This window comes from Calypte anna, chromosome 4B (assembly GCF_003957555.1).
Source record: "Calypte anna isolate BGI_N300 chromosome 4B, bCalAnn1_v1.p, whole genome shotgun sequence".
In the NCBI taxonomy this organism is placed as follows: Eukaryota; Metazoa; Chordata; class Aves; order Apodiformes; family Trochilidae; genus Calypte; species Calypte anna.
Genome location: NC_044249.1, coordinates 12,327,761 through 12,351,320, shown reverse-complemented (window position 1 = coordinate 12,351,320; position 23,560 = coordinate 12,327,761). Strand labels below are relative to the sequence as shown.

The following is a 23,560-nucleotide window of genomic DNA, read 5'->3' as shown; positions in this document are numbered from 1 at the left end:
CTTTCTCTCACATCCACTGGGGCACTATGAACACCAATTTGTGCTTCAAGACCAATCTAGGGAGGGATCTGGTACTTTCCTGGGGGAAGCAATTGGACCTATCTGGGGGAAATCTTCTGTGGGACCAGCACAGAAGGAAAATGCTCCAGTACTTCCAGGGCTGACCCTGCTTGGGAGATGTCTGAACTAATGAATTATGGAGAGTGTATGAATGGGAGCATAGGCCTATTTGATTTCATTCATAGTTCAATAATAGCTTTAGAAATAATTTTTTATACTGATTGAAGACCTGCCCTTCCCCAGAGCCTCAGCCTTTGTCTTCTGAAGGAAAATTTGGATGCAAACATTTAAAAGATCCAGAGGCTGAAATTTCTAATGAGAAAGTGTGAGCCTGAGCCTTTTTCTTTATTTGGTCTCAGTAAGAGAGAAAAACCAAAGATTAGGAAAAAGGTGAGTTGTAGAAGAGGAAGTCAGGGTGGCCTGATCATGGTAACATGCATGGTGATTGACTGAGGAATTGGGGCTATTCTAGGACAGTACATACTCTGCTACAGACAGCTCCACTTCCAATTCTGAGGAAATCTTCAGATGGGTGAAAGGTGCACAGGTATTGATCAAAGTATGATAAAGCCAAAGATAAATTCTAGCAGCATCCCAAGGCAGTGATGAGCCAGGTTAGACTTAAGAGAACTATGTGAAAACAAGCCAGACTGAGAGAACTGCAGCTAATGGAGAGACAGGGAAAAGAATTAGGGATATTTTTTCATTTTCAAATTAGGTATCACATGTTTGGTACAGAAAAATTACTGATAGAAACACCCAGTTACTTTAAGCCCACTGAATCTTTGACTCAGAAGCCAAGTTAGTGCCCCAGACAAATTTTTCACCTAATTATATAATACCAAGGTCTATATTTAGGTCTCTAAATAGAAGTGACCTGGATTTGAGAGTTAGCTCCACCTGAAGCTTCTTTACATCTGCAGAGAAGTCAATGAGTACTGCAATTTAAAACCATTGAAAACTGGGCCACCTGGCAAGACATGACACATTTATCCTGTGAGTAGTATAGGTTGTTTGGGTGGAACAGGAAGACAGGAGAACAATGGCAAAAAAATAATTGACATATTTTGTTGTTGTTGTCCTTCCTCCTTTTACTTCTAGGCTGCTGTTCTAAATGGCACCAGGCTGTTGTTTACAGGGAAGAGAGTTGTGACTTCAAAAAACAGCATTTGCAATCAGGTACCTTTGCTTCTTGATCCATGGGGAGCCAAATCACACCTATGTACCCACTAACATTGGGTTATCGTGTGCATGTGTCCATGTGTGTGTTAGCACAGCACAGTTCAGACTGCTGGGAGACAAATCTGGGTGATAGCTCTGCAAGTAATTCCTAAAGCCCAGGGCACTTGTGATTAAACTATATATATCTGTGTTTATACATATGTAGGTTGCTTATATGTGCACACATACATATGCAGAAAGTTTATAGTTCAGGTAACGTTAACAAAGAAAAAGAAATGCAGCACTGAGCAAAGCAAAAATATTCATTAGAAGGCTGTGTGCTGCTTAGGGTAATTTTTAGCTTCACAAATTGTATTTCTAAGAGCCAACGGCGGGGGAATAGTGCCAGGCCTGGGCCCTGAGTTCTCCATCAAGCTACATCAGGAGTGCCTGAGGAGACAGGCTTATGGAAAAAAGGGAAAAGCAAAATAAGATCACAGTTTTTTCTACCCTCACTGGTTTCTTTCAGTCTCAGACAAGCCATCACATTCTTCTCTCACAGAGACCCAGCTTCAGGCTACAAAACAGTATGGAGCAGGAATGAATGCACTCTCCAAGAACTTGTTGCACACAGCTGTAGTTAGAAACTAGCAGATGTTTTGCTCCTTTCCTCTTAAACTGGTTGTTACCTCTGAGCAAGAAGTCTTGATTTATATTTCCCAAAAAAGATCAAAGAAAACTGATCTCCTTCACTTCCTCCCTCTCTCCTCCCCACTGTCAACTTGTCAAAAAAATAGCAAAAGAAGGTACCTACAGGATTCAGGAGAATAGTGAGGAAGAGTTCACCTCCTTGAATACTTTTGTCCAGCTCTTGAGGACCCCCAGGATATTCCTTGTAAAAAATAGTATGAGTGAAAAGGCCACAGGTCTGTCGAGGGAGCACCTGAGAACAAAACAACAGTGCCATTGTGACATTTATTTCTTTCTGCAAACTTCCCCTGGCACAGCCACTTGATTCCCTCCAGCAACTTAAAAAAACCTAAATTTCACCCCTTTCTGCCTCTCTGCGCTGGAGTGTTTATTTATGAGCTCATTTGTGCCTTCTCTGCTCTCATGGTAAATGATGAGGTTTCCAGATGCCAGCTTTGAAAAGCTGCAACACATATGCACTGAGCTCAGAAACTCATAATAAGTGTTTGTTTCCTGGCATTTAGAAGAAAACAAAAAGCCAAGCCTCTCTTCCCTTATCAAGTTATTTTATTAGCAGATAAATAGTGTTTCCTGGACATCTTTTCTATCTCAGACAATTAATCTTGCTGTTGTTGAGACATTGAACTGAACTCATATTCAAGGCTATAGACCATAAAAGACCTGTTGTCTTTTTCTCAGTCCAGAAACCCATCCTGAGTCCCATGTTCCTGTCTGTGAAATGTGTGTGGGGCTGATGGGACGTTTGCATGAGACCAGCCCAAGGTCATCTCTGGATCCTAAAGTAAATAAAGCATATCAGAAACAAGACAGCTAAGGAGGCATGGGAAAACAAACTAGTCTTGGAGAACTAGATGGTTTAGCTACATTGTTAGCCAGCTACTATCAAAGGACTCTTGTGGCATAAAGACAACAACTATCAGGGTTTATGGATATTGCCTAATCCAGGCAGACATAATTCACCTGGGAAAGGCCTTTTGTTTTCCTCCAGTCAGTGTTCTTGCTTTCATGCTCTGGTAAAACAACAAATAAAAGGTACATCCAGCACAGCATTTTATACACATGTAAATGCACTGCACAACTGGAGCCTATTTTGATAAATGGACTCTGTGCAGTAAGTGCTTGGTTTTGGTTAAGATGCTGCTCTTGTCTTATTTTGGGGGTGACAATTTTGAATTTTTATGCACAGGCAATGTTCAAGTCAGCTTGAACTTTAAAGCATTCCAGGACTTGCCGTTGGAATATTTCTAACTTTACTTATGCATATTCATTTTTTGTGTTTCACCTATCTATAGAGCTGCAGCTGTCTGGTAAGACAGGCTAAATAATTATATAATTTTTATTGCCCTTCCTGGAGCTGAATTCTGTATATGAGGAACCTTCTCTTTTCTTGTGCATGGTCTGGAGGACTTAGGAACGTGTCCAGTCCCTGGCTCTGGGGAGTTTCAGAAGCAAAGCTTGACATGGAACCTTGGCCTTAGGAAACTCTCATTCTTGCTGGAGGAGATTACTCAGACCTGCTCACTTTCCCAGGTGGTGGATTTCTAATCCTTTTTTGAAGAAAGATGAATCAGAGCTTGAAACAGAGGTCTTAGGCAGTTTAATGAATTTCAAAGTAGGCATTTATAAATTGGTTGATAGTTGGTGGGACTATAAATTCATTTAATTTCTGGGGATTACATTTGCAGTTGCCTGATTTTGTGTGACTTTTTTGGTTTGTTTTTTTCTTTTTAAAACTGGCTGCAGAACAAATGCACTATTTTGGCATCCTTAGAAATCCTTGATCACACCGAATTATAATGATTTCTGTAAACCTTGAAGCATTTGGTAAAAATAGCATATTTTTGAGTCACTTAAAGTACTATCACTATGAAGCATGGAAATGCAGTGTACCATGATGCCATTGTGGATGAAGCCCCGTCTGTACCGTGCAGGTTTCAGGTGTGGGTATTCTTCTGTGCTGGTCACTCGGATGTGCCAGACCTTCTTCCAGGCCTCATAGAGCTGAATGTGAACTGGATAGACCCCAGAGTGGTGAGGAGCCACTGCGTACCCCATGCCAGTTGGGATGCCGTGCTCCTGTGACACAGCAGAGGGAGGGATATACTTAAGAATAGAAAAAGAACATATAATTATTCAGAGCTTATTTTACCTGCAGACAGCAGCATCAGAGAAGCTGTTATTCTTGGACAGACCTGTACCTATTTGTATGTAGCATGAGCTAAAAATGGGAGGGGTACAAGGGGAACTGGAATTTAGTTTGATAACTGCAGAGTGATAAATAATGTTCTTGGACTATGTTATGTTACCACTATATAGAATAAATATGCCTTCCTGTTCACCACATAATGTGTGTATTTTAATATGTTTTGGGGGTTTTTTTTGTTGTTTTTTTTTTTTTAAAAGGTAATCCCGTAAGCTGATGCTGCTTATTTACTAAGGTATCAAAGAGTATTAGAGAAGAGAAGAGAAAAAATGTTGTGTAGACATATGTGGGATTTTTTGTTTCCTATGTGCAATAAGAGTAAGATTCCACCCTGATTTAATAAATAAATATCCCCATAGCTTCTGAATCTGTGTATATTTTTTTCTGTGGTGTTAAGGTAGTAGGAAAAAAAGCTGGACTTAGACTGATGTTTTTTAATTTAATGAATATTTATTTAGCTCCATTTCTATGACTAAATATGTGCATTTTCATATCTATAGGTTATCTTGAGAATACCTCTGATGGCACAGTGAGGCAGTTAATGTGCAGATAGAAGGAATTAAGGAGGAAGATTAACTGTGAGCGTGTTAGGTGGGTTCCCTTCACTCCTGACGTTCTTCTGCCTTTGTTCTGCTCCTCATGTCTCCTGTCCTGACAGCATGGGCTGTCTGAAAACCCCATCTGATGATGAGGCCTGATAATTACATCTATAGACTGGGATATATTTAAAAGAAAGCAAATTATTTGAAGTGCAAGCCATACATGTTGTTGTTGTTGTTGTCATGTGAAAATGAGGTAATTAGTTTCATTGATCTGACTGACTGTGGAGAAACACATCCAGTGTTTATTTATCATCAGTTGCCAGCAGAAGGAAAGGCTATTCCCTGATTCTTCTCCCCCCCCAGGCTCATTTCCAACAGGTCCAGCAGAAGCCCTTTTCGACTCTGCCCCAGCATCTCCAGTTGTCCTGCAACCATGGCTCTCACAGCTTCCTGTTGGGGAAACAGTTCAGAAATATACAGGTTGTGAGCAATCCTGACTTACTTCAGGCCACATTGGGTTAATGGTTATTGAGGCCTAGTTAGAGGCTTTCTGAGAATGAGCTAATGGGAAAGAGATAACTTAATTGGCAATGGAAGAGGAAAATAATTATGTGAGAAGAATCTTTCCGTGAGAATGGTATGTGTAATTGGAATACAAAGCCACCTGCATGATAAGATGGTGTAAACAAGACTTCTCTATATAAAGTGAGTGCAAATTGTTAAGAAACGATTTCATACAATCATATTGATGTGCACATGGAATCCTTAAGCCTCTGCAGACTGTTTTCCCACAGCTTCCTTTCCCATGTTCCGGGTATTTACTGAATTAATTTTACTCCCAACACTACAGAACACAGTTGCTTTCAGTTCATACAAGACTGATGTTCCAAGGGAAATGGCTAAAATGTGAGATGATTATTCTTAATTTTTTTTGTCCTTCCTCTTGCCCTCATTACCCAGGCTTTGCTGGGTATCAACAAGTACTCAGTGAAGAAAAGTTTTTGGTTCAGGGACAAAAATTAAGTTAAATCTGTGGGGAACGCTTGTTCATACCTCACATAATGCAGCCACTTTAAATTGCTTATTAGTAAAGATTTTAGGTAACTGACCGATCTTGGAAAAAAAGACACACAAACTCACTATTTTGTAAATTACTGAGAGCAAAATGTAATTTCTGCTTATTAATTTTGTTACTTAACTGAAAGTCAGGAGTCAGTTTAAGGGTCAGATGAGGAATAGCTCTATAATAAGAAGTTTTAAATAACTTTTCTCTATTTTTTGCCGTAAGCATGTATGTGGAAAACACGCTGTCAAATATACTGCATTAACTTAAGTATTTTGTATTAACTTGAACCTATTAACCACACCTGACCTGTGTGAGGAAATATACAGACATGTAAATGTAAGGCAGATTTGTCCTAAGCTAAATAATGAACTGTTCTGAATATGTCAAAAAGTAGGAATACATGCAAAATCCTGTTTACATACTTAGTCTTTGCTGCTGGCATTGCCATAACAGCAGAATGGTGAAACAGTAATCTGCCACTCAAATAAACTAAGGCAGCTTTTCATAAATTCTAAATATAAAAAGCTAATCAACCTCTGAATAAAATATGGTCACTACATAGTTCATCACACAAATATATCTGTCATTTTGATATCCAGTATTATTTTCAGAAGAAACAACAAATAATCATATTTTGTTTGTTCAGTTTATTTGGCTAAATTAAATATCTTATGTCCTCTTTAGTGATTTCTGTGGTCTCTGTTTCCTTTTTTCCTCACATTTTGTTATTGAGTTTGGTTTGGGATCAGGAACTAATGTGTTAAAAGAGTAGTACACATCTGAATATAAACAAAATCAGAGATGCCTATTCTAAATATATATATATTCTAGGGAAAAATTCCTATTAGATTTTAAGGGGTTATTTTTGTATTCTAAACTTCCATTGATGTTGTGGTTTTTGTGTTTTTCATTTCCAAACTCATGGCCTTTTTTGGCACTGAGAAGAGCAGCATGATACTCCTTTGCAGGCTTGAGATCCTAGTGAAGGAGAAACACTGTTATAACTTGTGAGATAGAGGAAAGATTATTAAAGCAGTTGTTCCATATTTGGCAGAACATTCCCTGAGCTGTCACTACTTCCCACGCACTGGTTTGCATCATGGGGTAGTCTGGGAGAGAGTGACATGGGCCAGACCAGGCTGCAGCACATTCTCCAGGTGCACAGCTCATGTCTCCTGGGTGCCAGCAAGCACATGGTGTTTGCATCAGCCTGCTACCAGCTCAAAATAACCCTTCTGCTGATGCCTGCTTGTGGCGCCACCACATCTAGCCAGAGGCAACCAGGAGGTTTTTGTCTAACATTGATGCACCTGAGCCAGAGCACTGGGAATTGGAAACTGGCTCAGCCCCCAGAATTACATTTCCTAGAGCCCACGCATAGGACAGGTACTTTGAGAGGTGGTCTGAAATGCTGAAGCAATCTGCCAAGGCTGCTTATCTCATTCAGTTATCAGCCTGGTTCTAGCAAGTGCATGTTTGTTTGAAGCTCCTAACCATTTTTGACCTTCCCATTTGTACAGAAATGAGCTGCACTTGCCGTGAGTCAGTGTGTGCTGTGTGTCTTTATTCACTTTTGCAAAGCAACCTGCTGCTAAAGAAAGGGCAGGTAATTGAAGGTAAAGAAAGGTCAGGAATGAGCACTGCTCTCCAGAGGAAGGTATGTTCCCAACAAATAAGTTTGCACTCCTATAGCAGATTTTCTGTGAATAGATGCTGTAAATCTGAATAAATAAGAGCATCTGAAAGATTAGCTATTTAGATCAGAAGGATCTTGTCCAACAGAGAAAACACAGTTTTTCATTGCACCAACTAGTACCAATCCTTGTTAAAATGCAGTAAGAAATAAAATGAAACCAAAATTAAAACTGTCATAACACAACTGCCATACTATGTTGGTTTAAAATACTTAATAAAGTTTCTCTTATTTGGAAAATTAATTTGCTAGTTTCTTGCCTGTCAGCACACACAAAAAGGTTGTGCTGTGTTTCATCCTTTATGAAGGCATAATTTTTTTGTTCTTAAGGACTGTATTTCTGGAGGATTTTCATCAAATAATATTTCTGTTTTCAATTTCAGTTAAATTTTGCACATTAAAAATCTGTTTTAAACCTCTCTAGATAGACAGAGGAGTTCAGCAGATGAGAGATAATTGTTACTGAGATATAGGGGCTCTATGTGTATTTGCCTTCACCCTTGTTTTTTTCATCTCTGTGGTATGCCACCTTGCTACATGGCAAGTAGCAAGCAGACTCTTCTCCCAAGCTGACAATGGCAGGACCAAAGGAAATGGCCTGAAGTTGCACTCAGGGAGGTTTAGACTAGGCATTAAAAGAATTTCTTTACTGGGAGAGTGGTCAGACACTGGAACAGGCTGCCCCAGAAGGTGGTGGAGTCACCATTCCTGAAGGTATTAAAAAACATGTAGATGTGGAACTTCAGGACAAACTCTAGTGGACATGGTGTTTTTTTTTAATGTGCTTATAGTTGGACTCATTGATCTTAGAATTCTTTTCACAGTGTGAAAATTCTGTATGATTCTGGGGCTGTACAATGCTCCCAGCAGAGAGGAGAGGAAGTCTTAACAAAGGGATTTTCTGATGTCTGAATCAAACCCAGGATTGACAGAGACACAGGAAAAGCCAGCTATTCACCAGTCTTACATAGCAGACTCCTATATATCACCATAAATCCTGTTGTAGGCATACTTTGCAATGTGGCACACTTCCAAGGGACAGTGAAGATCTTGGGGTGGTTCTTAGGTTTCTGAGGATGAGAAAGGAAGAAAGGCACTAAGGAAGCTATGTAAGACTGTAGGCGAACAGCAGAGGAGCAGGTCTGTGTGGGATAGAGGAGTGCTGCAGACTCCCTGGCTACCACTGACCCTGAAAAAGAACAAAGAGCTGTAAATAACCTAAGGAATTTGCCATCTGGATGATGTTATGTCCTTTTACCAGGTGCCTCCAGTGGGAAAGGGTAGATAAGGTTTAATGTTAGTAGAAAGAGCACTTTGAGATGCAAATTGTAGATCAAGCAGTAGAGATTGGGATACTGTATAAGTGTAAGAAACCACACAATAAACTGATTCTGATTGTGCACAGCAATTGGGGTCCATGCTTTCATGTCTTCCGTCATAAGACCAGGCTACCAAATCAAGATGAGAAAGTAGAGGCAGTCTTCATGGTATGCTATCAAAGCATGCTCCTGATACAGACCCAAAAGCACTAATGAAGATGGATTATTTCAGAACATTGTAAGGTTAGGCAGAATAAATCTCATTCTGCCTGCTCTTGACAAAATTATCCTACTTATGCAGACCATTTCCAAAACGTTTTTAAGTGGTTTCTCTAGTAAGCATCTCTCCTTCCCAATGTAAACTACAGATATGAATAATGGGACAACTTAGACTCTCTATTCATCACATGTAGCTCCTTTGTCTTTCATATGGTGTAATTTGTCTTCATATTTAAAAATATGTTGAAAGTTCCTAGTTTCATTGTGGCTTGGGCAGCTCAGATGTTTTAGGGTGAGGAGGTGTTAATGTGCATCTATAGTTCATTTATAAAGGAGCGATTGGATCCAAAGAGCATTACTAGACAGGCAATACATTTATTTGTTTTGTATATGTGTATCTCTGAATCAATTTGTTTGTTTTGTGCATGTCTCTCACTTCTGCATATCAGAGCAGAGCTTTGTTTTTACAGTCAATAGTTCTTGCCCTGTCTCTACTGTGCTTTGGGCGCATGTGCTCACAAATGAGTACAGAAAATAATCACTGAGCAAACACATCAAGGGACAAAATAAAGAGCTACAGATGTTGGATTAAGTACATTCTACTTGGTTTTGCCAGATAAGCATGCACAAAAGGGGAGAGGAAGGATATCTTGTGATTAAAGGATGGCAGTGAAAAACTGGTTCATTTTACTTATTGCAATATGTACTATCAGAGACTTCTGCTTGTGCAATTTGTTTATGTCTTTGTGTATCAATTTCACTGCCGAGAAATGAGGAGACTCAAACTATTATCAAAATTTAATGCAAGGTTTAATGCATTAGTGTCTGTAATGGATTTGTGGATCCTTTGATAGGAAAAAAGCCCCACAGGATATGATCCATTCAGACCCAACAGATAATCAAAATAAACATCATTTGCCATTTCCTTAGGCAGGCTCTGAAACATATAAGCTGTATTTACTGGGGAAGCAAAGTTCTGGGTAGTTTGCAACATACTTTACCAGAGTTCAAATCTCTGGCCTTTTGTTGCTCTGAGTTGAGGATACCATGAGTGCTTGAGAAGAGGTTTGACAGTGAGGGCTGTGGGAATGGGGCTGCAGATGAGGGCAGCAGTGGGGCCCATTACTTAGGCGTATGTGGACAAGGATTTTGCCAGGCAAGACTTCCCATCCTGCCTGACAGATCAAAGATGTGAGAAATTTCCTCTCACCAACTAGGTATGAAATAGTAGAAAATATAAATATCCCACTGATGCATAAAATGTAATAATTTGGAGGGCTCTTGCTAAGTGCAGTCTCCTCACTCACAAGAAATTTATATGTAAGGCAATGTTTTGAAAACTGGTAATTTTACTAAGCCCCAGACAGACAGAGGTTTACATACCTGCACTGAAATCAAGGCAATTGAGATACCTAATTAACAAGTAGCTGTACGTGCACAAAAATCTTTAGATACCAAATTTCTACATGTATTTACAATAGAGCTGTTTGAGACAGGCTGCAATGGCAAGCCCCTGTTTTATAGAGTTTCATTATGGCAGATGGATAAATCTATGTAAAACAGAACAATGTGTTTTATCTGTTTGCCAGCTCTAGCACCTGTATTTCTTGTATGTGTTCAGCAGGCAGTACGAGTGCTTGAGCTCCTGTGAACAAAATGTTAAGCACCCAGTGCAAATAAAAGAGCCAATAAAAATTACACTTATGCACATTTATAGCTCCATGCAGTAATATCCACAAAATACTGCTTCAGGTGCACTGGCTTGTGTTTATTACACTTCATTTTAACCCACAAAACTAAAGAGAAAGACATTCCTTTAATTGAACCTTTTCCCCTGGTAAATTTCAATCCCAAGCCTGATACTGTCTTGCATGGAGAAACTGCTGACTGTGATAGAATTTGGGTGCAGCTTTCTGGACAGTGTGATCTGTTTTAGCTTGCTTCTAAAATGATAAAGCCAGGAGGAGACAAATGGTCTTAATGAACAGAATTTTTATTATGACATTTGTGATCTTACAGCAACATTGACTACTCTTCTTAAGTATAATGATGTGCTCTTGCAACCTGAAGACCCTAATAGCCTTTTACCCATGTTGAAAAAAACAGACGAAGAAATATCACGTTAGATAAAGAATTACTGTGACCATGCTTCCAAATAATTATTGTGGCTTTTGTTGCAGAAATTGATGTAGTGTTGTCTCTAACTGCAGCTAAAACAGGAGGTGGGGAGACACAATCAATAAATGGGAAATTGTGTCAGCTTCAAGCTGTGTCCCCCTTAGTAAAATACTAAATAAAGATTAATATCTTTAATATTACACAAATAAATAAAATAGCACAAATAAAATATATGTATAACATCAGATTTTCTATGTATTGTTATAGATCTCAGTTTTAAATTTGGATTAATGGTGTAAAGCCAGAGAATAATGCAAAGAGGGTTGCTTCAGCTTTGGAGGACTTACAAAAAGTGCAGCTGTAGAACAGGGAGTTCCTTTCCCAAGTAAGATGCAAGATTAAGGATGAGAAAGCATGGAAAGGTACAAAACTACTCTGGAATCATAGCTGGGACCTCTCTGATAGCTATCAGGAAAGTTGTCATATCAGGAAGATAAATTTCTCCCACAGAGAGAATTTCACAGGAAGCCATTTGAAAAGAAATGTTCTCATAAGTAGATTGTACAACTCGTATAGATTCAAGGTTAAGAGGTTGGTACAAACCCCGTCCAAATGCTAGGTGGAAATAAAACTGTGATAACAGCAGCCTTTCACTGAAATAAGATCCTTATTTATAGGCACCCTAAGGAATCTCTACCCTTCAGTGATGATAAGAACATGGGCTTTTTCTTTCTGTAGAATCTGCAAACAAATACTATTACAAGTCTTCAGGCTATGCTATAGATTTTAGTCCTGAAGGGGGTTTAACATAAAGGACCTCATGTTTCCTGAAAATACGAGAATTCCCCTATAGGTTTAAAGTTGGATGAATCAGGTATTTTTGAGATACAGATTATTTTTAAAAATGTGTCTCTGGGCCAGGCTATACAAAAGGTATGAATAACACATGCCAAGAATAAAGACTAACTGCAAAAGTGTAATTGTAGAAAGGAAAAAAAAGTCATCCAAAATGCTTCTGTACTAATGTCCTGCCAAGGAGGAGATTGGAAGGGGAGAAGTCTGGCAAGAAGGCTAAACAGTTAAGCAATTTTTAACGAATTTCCTTATAAAGGCTGTTAGGAAAATATTTTGTAAATAAGGAGTAATTTGCTTCCAAATGCTTTTTGAGGCATCTGTCTGAGCCCATTTCCTTGGCTCATATGAGGGATGGGAGGAAGAGGCAGCTGCTGGCTTTCCTTTCTGAGCTGGGAAAGGCTGAGGCTTGTGTTTCCTGAGCAGCAGAGAAAGCCCCATGCTATCACCTTGCTCATTTGAGTGATTCTGGTTGCTTAGTATTTTTTGACCTTGTCAAAGACCACACAGTGTCTTTTTCAAAGCGAGTGTTCATAGATTTCAGGTTTTCTTTGTCATGCTCAATACACAAGTAGAATTACCCTAAAAGACTCTAAATGGTTTCCACTTGACCTTGGAGTACAAGTACTCTTGTGTAATGCTAGGAGAGTAGCTCTTGTAATATAACAACACAAATGAGAAAAAATTAAATATAATTATAAACATTAGCAACAAGTTAGCTATGTAAAAAGCATATTTTTAAGGAGGTCATCTAAAAAAAGCACAGTGAAATGCAGCAGTTTTACTTATTTACTTCATTAGCTGTTCACAAACCATACACAACATTTAGGGTTCACTGCAACTTTGCTCCTCCCCTATTCAGGATGTTTGCACCAATCTTTAGGAAGCTGATAACACCTCCCTGAAGCTTAAAAGGCCGGGTGATACATGCTTGGATTTCACGGCTTCTGATTCCTATGGTCTCACAAGGCTGCTTGTGTGAAGGGCTGCTACCTCTCAAGAAAGCTTGTGTCAATGAAAAAGATGAGAAAAAATTCAGCCCAAGTTTGAGTCAAAGAAAGGATTTTTTGGGGGCAATTTTCCAAACCTACTGCCTTATTTGTGTATCTATGTAAATATATGTATATAATATGGGTAAACAAAGAAAGCTTGGAAAGCATAGCTATAATATGCAAAGGTATTACAGAGAAGCTTTTGATAACTTTTACTCACTATTGCAAATTCTTTGTTAAGGATCATTTGCTCCACCAGTGATGACTCATTGTGGAAGAGGTGAGGCTGCATGTGACTCCACATGTGGGGAAACCACCAAAACTCATCCACAAATCTCAACAGCAAGTCATCTCCTTCATCTTCCTCCTCAGTCCCTGCAAAAGAAAGAAAGGAAAACCAAAGCTAATAGAAAACGCACACCAGAAAATGTCCATAAATGATTTTTAAACACAGAAGAGGATGCTATAAAACCTTCGGTCCTTGACATGGATTTCCTGTGGTTCAGTATTCAATTTTTGCTATGTTTAATCTTGAAGTAAAAACAATAACTCCTTTGTTAGTGAGGATTATCTGCTTCAGGCAGAAGGAGATATGTGTGGTTATAACAAAATCTTTAGTTTGAGAAATGATACAGTGCTGCTTCTGCCATCTTTTTCAAACTGGAAAGGCAAAATCACATTTTAGTAAGTTTACCCTAAAACTACTCAACAATATTCAGTTTATTAGTAGCATTTCTTCTTGTTCCTTTACCATTTAAATGCTTTCATTTAGTTTTAATCAAAGAAATGTCAAAAATCTGCCTAGTTATGTGAACTGAGATGTTTTCTTCTTAAAATCCTTTCAAAGTTTTACAAAATTCATTGTAAGAAGGTGCTCCATGGATGTCGTTGTTTAATTTTGCAGCATGATGTGGGAACATACAGAGATGGCTGTTTGGGGTGTGCACGTCAGCTCTTTATTTTGATTTTTTTCATTTCTGCAGTGCTTTTTGAAAACTGCTAATACACAAGGAGAGCATTAATTTGAAACTTTCCCATAGTACTACTGAATCCCTTCACTCCCTTCTTTGCAGCAAAGTTCTAAGTTGCTCCCACTGATGGGAGTGCTCCTGGAAAAAAAAAAACAAACTTGTTTTCCAAGTAATTCCTTATTGAAAAGAAGTGACCAATGGCTGTTCCTTCTGTGAAAGTCTGCACCTTTGTGCTAAATTTCTGCATACTGCATCTGCTGAATGAGGACTCACTTGTTTTTTGGGGTACCCAAGCAGATGCAAGGGAAATGTGATTCAGGGAAGAAACTTAACATAGGCTTTCAAGAGAGGACAGAAGAGAAGAGGGATAGGAGTTTATGAAGCCAGTGAAGATCTCTTTGATAATCCAGAGGTGGAAAGCAAAATGTAAGGATGAAGGAGAAAAAAGTTGATATTTGAAATATATAAATAACTACAATTATTTGGTATAAGATTTTGGTCAAATTATAATTTAGTGCCTTGTTCACATTTGAAATAAAGTATGGTTCTTGAAATAATCAAATTTTTAAAAACTGTATTTTAATTCCCTTTTTTCTCTACTAATGTCTTTGTAAATTGAAATGCAAGTGATCAAACTTGGTATGGGTTTTTTGGGGTTTTTTTTGTTTTTTATTTTTTACCATAACAAAATTCAAACCTTATGAAGCATAAGAATTTCCACTTTAAACAAAACCAACCCCATCCTGTGATGGCAGAGTTGAAACAGAAACATTAGAAGCTTAAGTTTTGATAGTGGTTTCTCTTTTGAAGATAATTTTCTTTACAGTCCTTTAAAAAGAGTGTTTGATTTTATAAATTCATAAGTAGCTTTATTTCCAAAAATCTCATGCCAAAGTTTAATGGAGCATTTGGTCTATGCTTAAATTATTTAAATATTTTTGCCTAGTCCCTTATTCATAGTGTTGGAGACAAAACAAGGGATCTTGAGGTTTTAATTTCTTGTACAATCAAGATCCTTTATATAACTTTGTTGTTCTTTCAGTGTGAAATCTGAAAAATGCAGTAGACCTACAATCAAGGAGGTGAACGTATAACAGGTGAACAGCTTTCAGCTGCAGGATGCACTTTACAGAAGTAGGTAATGATTCAAAGTTTGTTTGTGCATAATAAAAAATCCCCTATTTTAAAACTGCAACCATGACTTAGAGGTCTCTTGAGCTCAAAACCGCTGCTAAGTTTGAAGTTGTTATCAATAGTCTTATAAAACTTAAATGCACATCCTGATAACTTCTTTATTGCTATTGACATAGTATGAACAAGTAGAAAGTGTTTGCTAAAACTGCATAACTAATAGAGTTTATTAGGTTTTTTGCTAATATCTTTTTTGTCTACAGTATATAGTTTACCAGTGCTGCAGAAGGGAGCAGTGGTGATGATGGTGATCAGATGATGGGCAGAGAGGCTGCTGTGGCAGCTGTTGTGCTTGCATGCAGGCATACCATGCATACGACTGGTATTTGTAGTACAGATGTCAGCAGCATCTTCTGATGAAAATGTATAACTGCTTCATCTGCCAGTATATTCTTATACTCATCTCCCTCCTGCAATTTTAAAATTATCCAAGTTTTGAAAAGGGGAGCAAGACTGCACATTAAGAAAGTCAGTAAAGCCCAACAGTTGCAGTAGTCTAATTAGACATGTTGGATATCTGATACAAAAAATCTTCCCTGAATAAATAAGCCACATTTACAGTAACTAAAGAATAGCTTTCCACATTTTATTTTTTGTGAGTCAATAGAGTATATACTGCATAGAGAATACTTTCAAACCTTTCCAATGAGCTGATATGACAAAGACCACCACTAAACTCTTCTAAAAACTCATATGTATTTTATGAGTACCGGCAGGTTCCTTATTGGAAGCAATTATATGCTTCAACTCATTAAGTAGTTCTGTGGTATTTTTGTAAGCCTTGAGAGCCTTGGGAGGACAGGCTCACATGTACATTCTCCTAATTGCTTGACAGCAGTAGTAAATCTGAAATTGTTCAGTGTTATTTCAGATGCGCAATAAAAGCTGTGACAATATGGAGGCCATTGGGATGAACGAAGAAAAAATTATATTGGCAGGTCAGGGGGTTGATTTTGTGGAAAGGCTGCATGTTTTGTGCAAGACACTGTTCAATACACTCTAGTATTTGCAATAAATAACCTCTTTCTCCACCTTCTGCCCTCCCTGAATTACTTTTCCCCAAACTGTTCACTGTAATGACTGATAGCAGCTTCACTCTGTAGATGGCCACAGCCAAGTAGCATACAAATTCAGAGCAGCTCAGAGCCTTGGGCTACTTATTTGTTTATTTTCCTGCATTACGTGTGTGTCCAATTCATCTCCAGGTGAAATAACTACACAGACAGGTCAAGATGAAGTGAGGAGAATACTGAAGTTCTGTTTCCGAAGTTGCTCCCCAATCACAGGTATGCCACTGACTTGTTACGTGACTCGAGACAATTCCTCTCTCTACCTCTCATTCTTCTCAGGCTCTCCAGCCCATATCTTTAGTCAGTACAGTTTCCTGGTCAGCGGTTGCTTAGCATTATGTGCTTGCACAAGGGGAAAACATCTTGGACTTTGAAAGCAACAGTGATACAAATACATCATTTTAGTTTCCTTTCCTCTACTCATTCCTCAAAGGCTTCCTCAGCTCTCTTTCTCCCAGGAGCTTCTCTAATCTCCTGATGGGTGATGAAAAGGAGCTGTAAGAGCTAGGTAAACTATTTATTTGGTGTTCAAATCACAAGGGGAGGGATGAAAAGGGGAGTAATGCTACATCTACACTGAGAGGAGTGACCTGCCTTTCCCTACAGCTGCCTCATGGCCCATGACAGCTGGGACTGCATCGTTCCCAGATGTTAAACTTCCTCTCCCACTTGTTGCTGGAACAACTCCTCTGCTTCAGATAAGCTTCTCTGCTTCCCTAGCATCACTCAGTGAGTGTCAAAGAGTGAGCAGCTGAGGATTTTGCAGCTGGTCTTCAAAGGCGGGAAGGGTATGGGGTTTGGAAAGGAGAAGGACAGGAAGATGTCTCCTTTTGAAGTAAGTTCTGAATATGTCTTTTTCTGCTCAAGGAGCACCGTGGCTTGGTGGCAGCAGAAGGAACGCTGAATGGAAGGGCAGCAAGTTATTAAGGTAAAGGAGAGCGAAAAAAATAAAATAAAAAAACAATGAGGCATTGTTTTGTGGACAAATGGAGCAAAAAGGAGTCATGAGGAGGAGGTGTGAAATCACCTAATCCTTCCACACAAACATAGTGTAAATGTGCAACTTGTAACTGCAAAATGAGTGAAAGAAGCAGGGTTTCAATACCAATTTCTTTTAATCTTGTTTTCCTTTTATCATCCCTTCTGATCTGCAAACCAGTGAAATAGATCACCTTTACTGTCATGACACAGTGTTGTGCAACCCATTCAAACACTTCTGCCTCTTCAGATGTTATGGGACATGATTTTCCCATCTTTTCTGTTTCACATCATACCTATCATACTGGAAAACCCTTAGCTTGTCTTCTGTGCTGTCACATCTTTTGTGGAATTTAAGAGATCTTATCAGCTACCTGAGATTTACTACCCCACATCTTTAAGAAAAGCACCTACATGTTCCTGAGAAGCTCATTTGTACCATGCCTTTGCTCCTTTTGACACTGAATTAGATACCATGAGCTAAAATGGTGGAAAAAATGTGTTTCCCACCACTCCAATGACTCACCATGTTACTTAAAAAGGGCATGTTTAAAGCTAGGTTTAAAATCCTGTCACCTAGTTAACTGAAGCTACCTGAGAGCATGAAGTTCCTTCTTACCTGTATGGTAAAATTTTCCTGAAAATCCAAGGTTGAAGGTAAAATTTGCAACCTGAATGCGCAGTAAATTTTGAGTCTCTAGTAAAGCCTGAAATAAATAAGAAATTAACATGCATTTAGAAAAATTAATATTAATTTTTGGAATGCCTCATTTTAAAAGTTGTATCCCACTGATGAGATACAAAAAAAGAATATCCCATTAAATATTTCATATTTTATTTTAGGCTATTTCTCTTTTATAAGACTGTTACAGTGAGCTTAATTGATTCCATCAGAGTTTGATGATCTAGCAATGCTAGTAATAGTACCTAAGTACCAATATATGTTGTGGTTTAATAACTTGGACCAAAATACTATATATTGCTTGATCTATGGCAGGACTTGGACTCAGTCATTCAGAAGCAGTAATGTACTAAATCACTTAGTCACCCATGGTTTGTGTTATTTCTGGAGCTTGATAAAGTGTGCTTAAAACCCAAATTAAAATTAGGAATACTACTTGCCATCCAGATGTGGAATCAGTGGGATTTACTTACCTGCAGAAACATTTTTCTTTCTGTCTGAATACTAAATTCAGGCTTAAGCGTGAATGAGCAAAGTTCCAATTTTTGCCTATTGGCAGATGTAGTGTCCCTGTCAGAAATTACATACCTGCTTGTTTTGATTCTCTCCTTCAACCAAAAGATAAGACTACTCTAAAGGAAATGGAGGAAAAGGGTAATGCTTGTAGAAGAAATAGATGTAGTCTTGATCATGAACCCTTATTTTCATGGACGTATTTTCAACGACCAGTGAACAAGGAAAGATGGTTCAGAGCTATCTACACTTACTCTCAGTTGTCAACCCTGCACTGCTTCTGAAGATAGTCCTTACTGCACAGATATCTGTCTGTTTCAATCACCAGTCCACATAATTTGGATGAGCTACATATGTCAGATGGATATAGCATTTATCTCCCTATTGGTCTTGCAAATGGTGAATAGGTTATAAGCTCTATTTTAATCAATTTTCCATGGCTCCATTATGTGGCTATGGAGAACTTTTCCTATTATCTATTTATAACATTTCTATTGATTGAACATTCATGTTCTTGCACAGTTCAAAGGCAAAATGAATGCAGTGGTTTACACATAGTACAAGTCCAGCTAACTTTTCCTTTCACTTGAAAAATTACATTTTGGATAGTATTTGAAAATTTCACCTAACATTAAAGGAAAACTGTTTTACCCTTTTGCTCTGGTCTAAAGTGGTCTTATTTAAAAAAAAAAAGAAAACAAACCAAAGAAAAAAACAAACCCCAAACCATCTAGAAACTCTACTTTTGACCATAAACCCAAAGTATCACCAGTCCAGAGTAAATTATGAAACCAGGTTTAAGCACCTGAGATGCAGACTGATCGCCTGTGTAATCCTAGTCCAGAGCAGAGACCAACTAAGCAGGTCAGTTTTCTGTGATCTCATTATTTATCATCTTCCCTTTACACCCCAATGGGTTGGGAGGTGCTGACAGCTTCTGGCAGCACTGTAGGACATTACCTTCTTAAAGTTCCTGACTTTTTCCTATCCATGCAGATATTTGGGCACCACACACACTGGAGCACATGCCTCCGCTGAATCTCTGTTTGCCGTCAGCCGCCTACTGAACAGCATCACTCAGGTGCCAGGCAGCTTGGGAGTGTAATACAAAAGACTGCCAGACAGCATGCACCTGTGCTCATTTTTGAAATAGAAACATTTGTTGGGTGTTAAGGAAGATGTGAAACAAAGATAGTGGTTATCAGCTACGACAGTCACCAAGCAAATTCTTTTCCTTGCTAAAGGAAATGCAGTCTAATGACAGTAAAACTTGTGCTCTAGCATTAAATATTAAGATAGCAGTATGGTTTCAAGCCTATCTTTCCAGACGTTTAATAAGTTGATTATTTCAATCCTGTGACAATTTCTCATGTGGGACTATATTTATATAATTTTTATATTTAAAATTATATATGTATATAATATATATAATATTTTATATATAACAGCTAAATATTCATTGAAATGTAAAACCTTGGAGATCAATGCCTCTGTTAGCTGAGACATTGAGGAAAATTCCCAGTTGGTAAAAACTGTCACTAAATTAACACCATTAAAGTCACAGGCATAGAATATGAGTCATTATATTTAGAACATAATTTCCAAGCTATCAAGAGAATTTTATATATGTGGAGAAAGAAAGAATGACAGTCTGAGAAAAATCATTTTCATTTTCTATTCAGGAAAGAACATTCTGAGAAATTAAAATTTCACATATTGTTAAATTAAATATCTTTAATATGTAATGTATTGTTAAACAAAACAATATCATAACATATTGTTAAACAAACATTGTTATATTGTGTTGGTTTTCCTCTCTGATTTCACTCACATTCACATCTCAATAAGATGACAGAACTGTAAGCTAGGCAGAAGCCTTCCAGCCCAATGAGGTCTCATTAAAAACACAGAGTGAATTATTAAGATGTAAATCCTGTAACCTGCAGCATGTCAAGCATTTTCTCTGTTTAAAGGTCAGATCTGTCATTCAAACTGGATTTGGCTTGGCCCTAAAGATATTTTTTTAATTGCAATTTCCATATGTGCATATTAATTTATACAATATGTAGCTAAGCTTCATTTTCATGACCTCACCTGATTTTAATACTTAGAAGATACTGTCAGTTAAGTCGGTCCAAACTTATCTTTTCACTAATTGCCTGTTTTTAGGGGAGTGGAGGCAAATGTCTTCCACATATTTAATATAATTAACTAATCTCTGTTTAGGGGATTAGAGTCTGCCTTCCTCATTTTTAACAAATATATATATTCAAAGAAAATTACTAATGATTCATACTGCCTTCACTGGAAATTTTGCACAGTAAATAAAGAGGACTTCTCTCTTCTGTAGATGCAGACCTTAGCATAGAAAAGTACCATGGCAGAAGAAAGGCAACAACTTTCTTGCATCGCCGTTGTGGTGGTCTCCCAGGGAGATGAAGTCCTGCTTGTTTGTAGCATAACTGCAAAACACTGCTGCTTCCATAGTTCTCCAGATCCAGCATGGTAACAGGGTGAAGGAGCTGCACATACTTGGCACACAGTACCAGAAATTTCCCTCCCTGGGACTTGTGCAGCCTTCATATCAGGTGGATAGTATTTATTTCATTCTCAGGTGTTTTGCAGGATGGAGATGGGCTACTGAGTGTTAATATTCTACCCAAGGCCAGGGGTAAACACATGCTCTGCCTGGTCCTGCTGGGCTGTTCCTTCAGCAGCCCTCCTGAGGGCTTGCCTATCCCTGTCCTGTCCCCATCACCAACGCATGGGAACCTTGAGACTTTGCTGCCTTCACTGTGGGAGAAATGGTAGGAGCTGCCCAAAAGGGAAATTCAGATAGACGAACATGTGATAGGTTTTTTTTTGTTTTTGTTTTTTAAAGCATTGTAAATCTCATTTTCTAGAAATTTTTCTCCTGGGAATTTCATCTGACCACAGTGTTGAAGTTCTGTCTGACACTGTGTGCCTTTTCCTCAGAGTCAGCAATGGGATCACTTTTTTTTTTTTTTTTTTTCCTCTGAGTACTGGGTCTAGAAAGAGCTGCAAATGGAGATGAGCTGCTTGCAGGGGAAAATACAGCTGGCATTCCCATTTAACTGGTGTTAAAGCAGCAGCTGGAACTCACTGTTGTTTTATTTTTGTACAGTTAAATAAATCATGCTAAGTAATTATGATTCTCCAGGGAAGGAGCCATGGACCACATCTGTACATGGACAAACAGGCATTTCTCAGTGCCTGGTTGAGCAAAGTGTGGATTATTTAAAGTAATCCAAGCTGTTCTTTTAAATGTGAAATGTTAATTGCCTGGAATCTCTCACTACTTGTGGGTTTCAGTTATTAATTGATTTTTTTATTTGCCAATGAGGCTTCTTTCTAGGACACCCACAAAATAGTTTCTTCTTTGTATTGTGTTTATGATCAGCGGTCTTTTACACTAATCCATATAATTACCTTTTGTAGATTTGAAGTTACCATGTCTTTACTATGTCTTTATTCTTCATAATTGGTGCATCTATTAAGAAGAAGTGGTATTTTCCCTCTATGTCCTTGTTAATTATAACTCTATCCTTCATTTACATAATAAACTTTTTGGGGCAATTTCTGCAGCAACATTTCATGCCTAATAGGAAGCAATTTGCTTTCCTTTATTAAGTACATTAAAACTTCATGCCCCAGACATCATTGACTGTAAACATTTGATTGTGCTCAAATTTAATGCACCAAGGCATTTTGCTCTGCCATATTAGGTTTATTTATGTGCTATATTCTGGATTGTTAGCTGCTAATGAGATTTTGCCTCTTATTGCTCTAAGGCCTGAACAGTAACCTCATTTTAATGAGTTCATTATTTTCTGCCTTCTGAAAGGAAGACAACAAATTTTCCTTTTAATTAAAGGTCAAAACACCTCTGGCTAGGGAAAGTGTAGAGGTTATTAAATCCTTAGAGAAGGTAAAAGAATGACTTTTTTCTGATTTTGATGCCAATCATGGGCAGGCCAAGCTGTTAGAGGTTTTTCTCTGGAGACTAAAACTCCAAGTATAAGCTAAGTGATAACAACACTAAAATGTGATACTGGTCTTCCCAAGACATTGTAAAAACAAAACAAAATAAAAAAAAAAAACCTGAAAGTCAGCCAAAGTAATTAAAGAGGCTTTACTCCAACCCAAAGGTCTGTGTGGATCAATACTGCTGCTAAAACATGAGCCCTTCTTTGCATGTGCAATGATTCATAGGGTGCAGAGGAAAGATGCTAGATTAATTGAGTCAACAAAAACTGATCTCATATTCTTATAGGGGAAAGTGAGGCAAACGTGATCTGCATGATACAGAGGTATATTTCACTTGGTGTGAGTGCAAATGCATATAAAGGCAATTGGTGATCCTTTTCTTGTAAATTACAGAGAAGAAACTTTGGTCAGATCAAAAAAGGATTAGGGTTAGGGTTAGAGGCACTTCTAGTTGTACTTCTGGTGTGGGAGGATATGCCTGTGTCTGGCATCCCAAGGCTACCTGGTCAAGGTTATGTTGCCCTGACACTGTGTGAGATATATGACTGACAAACTTATAAAAAATGGGCTAGCTTGCCATTACTCAGACTCATAGTTTATTTGGCACTGTATCCTAGTGCTAGGCAGTGATTCCACTGATGCAGTTTTGTTCTTTCCTAAATGTATGTGTGCATAAAATACATCTATACTCACTATATACACATTACTATTTATTTGTATGTATTTGTAGATATAAAATATGTGCAAATCTATAAATGTAGATATTATTTACAGTGTATCTTCCTATACATGATGTTTATATACACTGCTCAGTAAACAGGATTTTTGCCTGGACAGTTTGCCCAGAGAGGCTGAGGAATCTTGGTCCTTTGAGATAAAATCTGATCTAATTTTAAAGGTATCTCTGCTTTGAGCAGCTGCTTAGACCAGATTACCTCCAGAAGTCTGTCTGACAACAATTATTTCAAGATTTGATGAAAATTCTGCCTGGATTTTTCACTTCAAGGCAATTTTCTCATGATTCCTTGTGATTAATACCAAGAAATCTTTCAATGCATTTATCCATTTTTGTTCCTAACATCTGTTCTTAATGCTTTTGCAGTTATACAGCCCTGAGGCTCATTCCTAAGCTCTTCCATGCAGCAATTTAATGGTGGTCTGTGGGAAGTTGGAGGACTACAAAGTAGTAATTTTGTTCTTGATTTACAGCT

The 23,560-nt window shown here is 38.1% G+C and overlaps 1 protein-coding gene across 1 annotated transcript in view; it reads right to left on the bottom strand.

Moving 5' to 3' along the window:
• Positions 1–23,560, bottom strand: part of LOC103535721 (N-deacetylase and N-sulfotransferase 4) — a 77,733-nt gene that overhangs the window by 31,819 nt on the left and 22,354 nt on the right. The window contains exons 2-5 of the mRNA XM_008501811.2: positions 17,766–17,853; positions 13,157–13,311; positions 3,823–4,008; positions 2,036–2,164 (exon numbers count right to left, since the gene is read on the bottom strand). Coding sequence (XP_008500033.1) covers positions 2,036–2,164; positions 3,823–4,008; positions 13,157–13,311; positions 17,766–17,853 — 558 coding nt within the window. The remainder of the gene's footprint in view (positions 1–2,035; positions 2,165–3,822; positions 4,009–13,156; positions 13,312–17,765; positions 17,854–23,560) is intronic.